The sequence below is a fragment of the Carassius gibelio genome, chromosome A2, assembly GCF_023724105.1.
Source record: "Carassius gibelio isolate Cgi1373 ecotype wild population from Czech Republic chromosome A2, carGib1.2-hapl.c, whole genome shotgun sequence".
NCBI lineage: Eukaryota > Metazoa > Chordata > Actinopteri > Cypriniformes > Cyprinidae > Carassius > Carassius gibelio.
This window is the reverse complement of record NC_068372.1, coordinates 17,898,841-17,907,213: the sequence shown is the minus strand read 5'-3', so window position 1 is coordinate 17,907,213 and position 8,373 is coordinate 17,898,841. Positions and strand designations below refer to the sequence as shown.

Here is an 8,373-nt window from a genome sequence, read left to right as displayed (position 1 = left end):
GTTCAGCAGAAGAAAGAATGATACAGGCTTGGCACAACCTTTCATTTTTTGGAGAACTATACCTTTAAGTCCCGCCCGCCCATTCATGGTCATGTGACAATTTCAAGATGGCCGCGCCCTCAGTTTGGCGACATGGCGTTGTTCATTTTGTAACAACACAGTGTCAGTCAGTGTAAAACAGCTTGTCAAAGCCTGCACACTCTTATTCAAGTCTTCCTTTGACGCTGGCAATAATGGATAAAGACAGCTTGATTCTGTAAGTTCATGGTGAATGAATGCTTATCGGCGTGTTTTCATGATTTCATTATAATAATGATTATTCGTGTTGTTGTAGAACCCACACTGACAAGATCAAATAATTCTATATCTCCGCATTCAGTTATGCGACTGGAATCTGTGTTAAGATACAAGCAGATTCGTTTATAAAGCATATATCGATTATACAGGCAGGTAACACAAAGTAGCATGTTATTATACGCAGTTTCAATTTAGTAACTATAAACTGTGAGAAACTCGTATCCTTCAGCTGTCTTATGTTTTGAACAAATGTATTTTCTTGACGTGTGCAAATGTACCTTGGACGTCATTGTACAGTTCAAAGTTTTCAAATGTCAGAAATTAAGTGTAAAAGAAAGAAAAAATATTTGCTATAATCATGACTGCTGATTACTGGTTAATGTGTTTAAATCAATAAATAAAGTCTATTATTATATAACCATTGAGCATTTTATCTCCGTATTGATAATAAAATAATAATTATATATTACAACTATATTTACATTTTAACGTACATCACATACACTAATGTTATCGTTCAAAAGCTTTTATTATTATCGTATTTGAAAACGGTTGTTTTCGTGGAGACACTTAAAAAAAGATTCTTTGAAGAATAGGGAGTTAATTCTTTTGTAACAATGTAAAAAAAAAACGTGGTTCATTTTAGTGCATTAATCCATGCTGAATAAAAGTATTCAGTTTTTTCAACAACAACAACAAAAAACATACTGACCTTAATCTTTTGAACGGTAGTGTGTATCTGCGTGGCTTTGTGATTTAGATCACAGGGTGTGTTTTGTGCGGCTCTATCTGCACAAATGCTTATCATGCTGTGAATAAAGAGGAAACCGTTAGTCAAATAAACTCTCGAAAGCCCTTATCTACTCTCTTCACTTGCTGCTTAAAACATCTGTGAAACCTGATCATCTCAACCAAAGGGAAGGGTCACACATGAGTACAGATGAATTCCACTACAGTACAAATGTTTATCATGTGTGAAATGTAATGTTGTGTGAATTAGTTCCTGAGATATTTTGACACTGCTGTTTTCCATCCCAGCCCCGAAGACTTTCCAGAGCTGAAGAACGACACATTCCTCAGAGCCGCTCGAGGAGAAGAGATCGAGCACATTCCAGTGTGGTGCATGAGACAGGCTGGCCGCTATCTGCCAGGTTGATGTACCAGTCATGTGATCGTTTACCTTCAACTTCTTCTTTTTATTCACTATATGCAGCATATTTACTAACTAGAGTCTCTTTGGGTTTATGAACAGAGTTCAGGGAATCGAGGGCAGGGAAGGATTTCTTTGAGACATGCCGCTCTCCTGAAGCTTGCTGTGAGCTGACGTTACAGGTCAGCCAGCACCACTCAGCACCTTCATTCTTAGCCTCTTCTTATAGCATATTGAGTTCTAACAATGTCCCAATGATCTGTTTTAGCCCCTCAGACGATTCCCATTTGATGCTGCCATCATCTTCTCTGACATCTTGGTGGTCCCTCAGGTAATTCAAGTTCAATTGATCTCTGACTTACTATATCATCAGTTAACATTAGTGTGCGTGTGTATTCATGTATAAAATGTGTATGACCAGGCCATGGGAATGGAGGTCCAGATGAGTCCAGGAAAGGGCCCCACTTTCCCAGAACCACTGAAGGAGCCTGAAGATCTGCAGAGACTAAAGACTAAAGTGGACGTGTCGTCTGAACTCGACTACGTTTTTAAAGCCATCACACTGACACGACACAGAATCGAGGGAAAAGTGCCTCTCATCGGCTTCACTGGAGCTCCGGTGAGAAAGCAAGCAACAACCCTCACATGAGTAGAGAACATGCTTTGAAAATGCACAGGGTGTCACAAGCTTTTTGAGGATAACAAATTAAAAGAGAAATCAGTTAGCATTTCTTTTGGAAGCTAAATAGAAGCAAATGTCTAGATGGTTGTTTTGCAAAGTTAATAACTGAAGCTCCTGCAAACAGCGTTTGTTCATCTGAGCTATAGACGCTACCATTCAAAATGTTATTTTTAAATAAAGTAATACGTTTATTCAGAAGAGTTGCATTACATTAGATTTGTTTAAAATAAATGCTGTTCTTTTGAGGTTTCTGTAAAAAGTAAACAATTAGCATGCTCTCCACAAAAATATTACAAATATTTTCCACAACTGTTTTCAATACTGATAATAATAAGAAATGCTCCTCGAGCTCTATATCAACATATTTGAATAATTCCTGAAGGATCATGTGACTGTGACTCTAGACTGGAGTGATGACAGGAATAAAATACATTTTAAAATATAATAAAATAGAAAATGGCTATTTTGCATTGTAAGAATATTTCCAAATACCGTAATTTTTGGTCTATAAGTCGTACCTGAGTATAAGTCGCATCAGTCCAAAAATACCTCATGATGAGGAAAAAACATATATAAGTTGCACTGGACTATAAATTGCATTTATTTAAAACCAACATTACCGTCTACAGCCACGAGAGGGTGCTCTATGCTGCTTAGTGTACAGGAGCAGTGAGCAGCATAGAGCGCCCTCTGGCGGCTGTAGACGGTAATGTTTTCTCTTGGTTCATTTCTCTCGTTTCATGTCAAATTAATTTTGATAAATAAGTCGCACCTGACTATAAGTCACAGGACCAGCCAAACTATGAAAAAAAGTGTGACTTATAGTCCGGAAAATATGGTATATATATATTTTTTTTTTATCAAATTAATGCATTCTAGGTTAGCGTAAGTCATTAATGATCCCCATCATTTGTTGTGTCTCTTCTGAATGGCAGTGGACTCTGATGTCCTACATGATTGAAGGAGGAGGCTCTGCGACGCACTCAAAAGCTAAACGCTGGCTCTACAGGTTCCCAGAGGCCAGCCACAAACTCCTGAGCCAGCTAACAGACGTCATAGTGGAGTATCTTCTCGGACAGGTGAAAGCTGGAGCTCAGGTGAGAGAACCAATGAACTTTAAAAATCTGTAGCACTATTCAGATGTTCAGTAAAGAATGTACAAACCCAGAATGTAATTTCAAGCCATATTGATCTAATTTCCTTCAAATGTCTTTCCTTTAGGCTCTGCAGGTTTTCGAGTCTCATGCTGGTTGCTTGGGCCCAGTGGAGTTTAAAGAGTTTTCTCTGCCTTATCTGAGAGACATTGCTCGTCGTGTCAAAGCCAAGCTCAAAGAATCTGGTTTGGACAATGTGCCTATGGTGAGTAGAGTTTGACGTTCTAATATCTCTTGAACTTTAACACCCTTTTAGTTTTTAGCTTTAACTGTATTATGAAGTAACCGATAGACAGAGAAATGTTATTTTCCACTTTTCGATTACATTCTTAATTTTTATTTGAATTAAATGCCTTTCTAATGTTACAGTGGGGAAAATATTTATTTGATCCTCTGCTGATTTTGTAAGTTTGCCCACTTACAAAGAAATGAAGGGTCTGTAATTTTTATGGTAAGTTTAATTTAACAGATAGAGACAGAATACCAACCAAAAAATCCAGGGAAAAAAAAAACAGATTATATAAAGGTTAGAAATTGATTTGGATTTCAGTGAGTGAAATAAGTATTTGATCCCCTACCAACCTCAAGAATTCTGGCTCCCACAGATTGGTCATGTGCTCATGTGGAACACAGATCAGTCCTGTCACTTTAAGAAGTTACTCCTAATATCAGCTTGTTAGGTGAATAAGACAACTGTCCACACAATCTGTATCTTCCATTCCAACCTCTTCCACCACCATGAGCAAGACCAAAGAGCTGTCAAAGGATGTCCGAGACAAGATTGTAGATCTGCACAAGGCTTGAATGGGCTACAAGACCATCAGTAAGAAGCTTGGTGAGAAGGAGACAACTGTGGGTGTGATTATTTGGAAAATGGAAGAAATACAAAACAACCATCAATCGGCCTCAGTCTGGAGCTCCGTGGAGGATCTTCCCTCATGGGGTAAGGATGATCATGAGAAAAGGTAAGGGATCAGCCCGAACTACAGGGAAGGAGCTAGTTAAGGATCTTAAAGCAGTTGGGACCACAGTCACAAAGCAAAACATTGATAACACACTACGCTGCAATGGACTGAAATCCCACAAGGTCCCCTGCTCAAGAAGGCACATGTACAGGCCTGTTTAAAGTTTGCCAAAGAACATCCAAATGATACAGAGAAGGCTTGGGAGAAAGAGCTGTGGTCAGATGAGACCAAAATCGAGCTCTTTGGGATTAACTCGACTCGTCATGTTTGGAGGGAGAGAAATGCTGACTATGACATCATCCTTACAGTCAAACACGGAGGTGGAAACATTATGATTCAGGGCTGTTTTTCTGCTAAGGGTACAGGACAACTTCACCACATTGAGGGGCAAATGAACAGGACATTGTACTGTAAAATCTTGGACGAGAACCTCCTTCCTTCAGCCAGAACACTGAAGATGGGTCATGGATAAGTCTTCAAGGATTACACTGACCAAAAAGGGTTTCTGCACCAAGTACTAAGTCATGTTTTGCTTGGGGGTCAAATACTTATTTCACTCACTGAAATGCAAATCAATTTCTAACCTTTATATAATGTGGGTTTTTTCTGGATTTTGTTGGTATTCTATCTCTATAAACCTACCATTAAAAAACATTTTTTTAAGAGAGGGCCATCGAATTTGCCATTTTCTTTTGTGCTCTACACCTTGTAATCAATCCGCCATTCTGGGGACAGCACTCGTCATTAAATAATGCACATATCCAAAATGTAATTCATTACTATGCACACATCCAAAATAAAATACTAGAATATTAGCCATGTATTCGTGCTAATTAAGAACCTATTAATGCCATATTCTACTTGACCTTATTCTAAATCCCTAATTTTACCCAATACCTAAACCTAACAACTACCTTACTAAGTATTAATAAGCAGCAAATTAAGAATTTATATAGAGAAATGTTGTAGTTAACAAGTGTTACCTATTCTAAAGTGTTACCAATTTGTTTTGTTTTTTTTTCATATCATGTGAAAGAATAAAAGTCAAAACGGCTTTCCATAATCGGTCTTAAACGATAATAATTCATAATAAAATATAAACAAACTATTGAGCTGTTATTTAATGATTTATTAAGGAAAATGACTAAATATCGTTAACATTTTCTTTTCGAGCGCAGGTATCCTGAGAACAGAAGTGTCACACGCTACACACACACACACACACACACACACACACACACATGCACACTTGTAATAACACTATTCGCCACTAGTTGTCAGTATCAGGTCAGCTTTTCTTCCAGGCATCTCTTTTGAAAGTTCCCCACAATCCTTCAGCTCCTCAATAACTTGTCTCTTCTGTTTCATTTATCAGATCGTTTTTGCTAAAGATGGTCATTATGGGCTCGAGGACCTCTCTGAGTCTGGTTATGAAGTTGTGGGTCTTGACTGGACCATAGATCCTCGTTCAGCACGGTCAGTCACAGAAATATGATGCAGCTTTGATGGGAGATTCAGTTTTTTCTGATTTCTGTGGTATATCTACGCATACAGCGCTTTGCAAAAGTATTCACACTCATAAGCTATTCTCGCTTCCAGGTGCTTTACCGCAGTTTTGTTCTTCATCCTTTTATTTAAAAGAAGTGAATCTCACATTTGTGTAGGTGTGATTTTTTTTTTTTTGGCCTCATCTTCTAGGCAGATTGGCTCCAGATTGGTCCGCTTTATTAGATGACATTTGTGCACCTCATATTTCAGATAGTGTCACAGCTGGAGTAAGAACATTGTAAGACATTTTCCTTTTTGTTCTTTAGCCCTGTTTTTAGGATCACAGTCGTAAGTGATCAAGTTTCAGGGTTTTTTTTTTTTACAGATTGTATCCATTTGCACCATCCATTCTATGTTTTAATAAAAATAAGATGCTCTATCCTGCTGATAAAAAAAAAACAGATTTACAGCATGTTTCTCCTAGCACCTCCAGCAATTCAATTCAGTTTGTTTGTAAAGCACATAGTAATACACACAGTGCTAATAATTGACCACAGTGTTGTACACAATATTATTATTATTATTATTAATAATATTAATAATAATAGTTACAAATCTAAATTAACCAAAATAAAAACATCAGCTAACATGTATGAAAAGAAAGCCCAAGACCAGTACCAATGGCAACAATACCTCGTCTTTAGATATTATCAAAAGCAAGTGTATTTTATTCATTTTTTTATGTCTTTTATAATGTGGAAGCGTTGGACAGTGCTATTAACGAAACATCTGACCATGAACTCTTTTTCCACTTTGCAACTGAATCAGTTAAGTGTTTGGGCAAACTCCAAATGAAGTGCATTCAAACACTTGGACATCGTTGTGGTTCTGGATAAAGAGCTTTTTTTTTTGGTCAGTATCACTGCTGTCCTTCAGATTCACAGTTGCAATTCAGAGCCAGAATATTAAGTATTCCTTGTTTCTTTATGTATTAGTTTTTTCAAATGCCTCATAGCTAAAACTCAAATAATTTTAAAAGCAGCTTATCATTTTTTTTTTTTTTTTTTTTTTTTATAAAGATTGTGATTCAAAAAGATTCAAAAACTGTGTTCAAACCTTTGCCTTGTGTGAGTGCATTGTGATGTTTGGCTATTTCTCAGTGAAAGAATGGTACTTATATATATTGTCATGTTTGTGTTTTTCAGTATCCGGACGGGAGGAAAAGTTAGTTTGCAAGGCAACATGGATCCCTGCGCACTTTATGCCACAAAGGTGAGGAAAGAAACATCAAAACAACAGCCAACAGAATCATGTTTCCTTTGAAACCCAACCTGGGGCCTGTTCTTCGTACGTCGCTAACTCAGTTAGCTGGATTTAATTGTTGACGATTTGGCATGAGCTTGGATTATTTGGTTCTTCGAAGCTCGTCCTGGACTTGCTGTATAGCTTTTTAAGTAGAACTGATCGTGGTTTCAAGTATCTACACATCTGCTCTTTACACCCGCAGTAATCTTCGACAACTTAATCCAGATGTTTTAATCAAATCCGCAAATTAGTTTGAAGAACCCATTTAGCCAGATATCAGTTATCACGATTAGAAGATCTGGCATCTTTTAAATCATTTCAGATGTTTTAAGTGAGGTACGAAGAACGGGCCCCAGTTCTCCACTTCATTTCACTTTAGTCTTTGTTGTATAGAAGTATGTTGTGTTTAAAAGCATTACTTGTGTCTAAAACCCTGGAGCTCAACAAATCTGATGTATGATATCCAACCCAAACGCTTCTTTGCATTTGTGTGTGATCAGGAGCGCATATCAGAGATTGTGAAGAGGATGTTGGAGGGCTTTGGCACCAAGGGCTACATCGCTAATCTGGGCCATGGCCTGTACCCTGATATGGACCCAGAAAATGTGGGCGCGTTTGTAGACGCCGTTCACATCCACTCTCGCCAGCTCCTCAACCGCAAATAAGAGGTTCCTCTCTCGTCAGGAGACCTGAACACAAGAGAAAAACAGCAACTGTTGGTGTGCATGGCTTTATCATTCGATATGTCACCGGGTGAACCACTCTCAAAATGTGTCAAGAAAATCTCCAGTTATATTTCACTCCAAAACGAAAAGAAATAAGAAAATCGTTTTGGCTTAATGAGAAAGGACCATTAAGGCTTTACATTTCAAATTCTCTTTAAAAGTATGCAAAAAAAAAAAAAAAAAAAAAAAAATATATATATATATATATATATATATATATATATATATATATATATATATATATATATATATATATATATATATATATATATATATATCATTCAAAGTATCTAACATTTCAATGAAAAAAAGCTGTTTTTTTAAATACTGCATTACAATAATAATCATATAATGATATTTCAACACAGTACAACTTCAAGATGTATTACAGTGAGAATGTAGGGGTCAAATATGCTTAAATGCCAGATATCTTAATTATCTCAAATGTAGGCTTCATTTTCTTTATGCAAAATGCTATTTCCTTTTTTTTCTGATTTTGTGGTGAAATATGACCCAGATATTTCCTGACAGGCTTTTGAGAGATTCGCCCATAAGGCTGTTCCCGACTCATTTCAGTGATTATGTAGGCCGTCTTTCTATTATACCT

General features: G+C 37.0%; 1 protein-coding gene across 1 annotated transcript; it reads left to right on the top strand.

The window, feature by feature from the left end:
- The first annotated feature begins 88 nt into the window (after positions 1-88).
- On the top strand, positions 89-7,805 carry LOC128029307 (uroporphyrinogen decarboxylase). The gene is made up of 10 exons (XM_052617018.1): positions 89-256; positions 1,336-1,448; positions 1,550-1,629; positions 1,716-1,778; positions 1,869-2,066; positions 3,065-3,226; positions 3,351-3,488; positions 5,624-5,724; positions 6,942-7,008; positions 7,542-7,805. The coding sequence occupies exons 1-10, from the start codon at positions 234-236 to the stop codon at positions 7,704-7,706; spliced, it is 1,110 nt and encodes a 369-aa protein (XP_052472978.1). The 5' UTR covers positions 89-233; the 3' UTR covers positions 7,707-7,805.
- The last annotated feature ends 568 nt before the right edge of the window (positions 7,806-8,373 follow it).

Coding starts and splice junctions, on each gene's coding strand:
- LOC128029307 (XM_052617018.1), top strand. CDS start 234: ATGGATAAAGACAGCTTGATTCT. Junction 3,489..5,623: donor GTTTGGACAATGTGCCTATG/GTGAGTAGAGTT, acceptor TTCATTTATCAG/ATCGTTTTTGCTAAAGATGG. Junction 5,725..6,941: donor ATAGATCCTCGTTCAGCACG/GTCAGTCACAGA, acceptor TGTGTTTTTCAG/TATCCGGACGGGAGGAAAAG.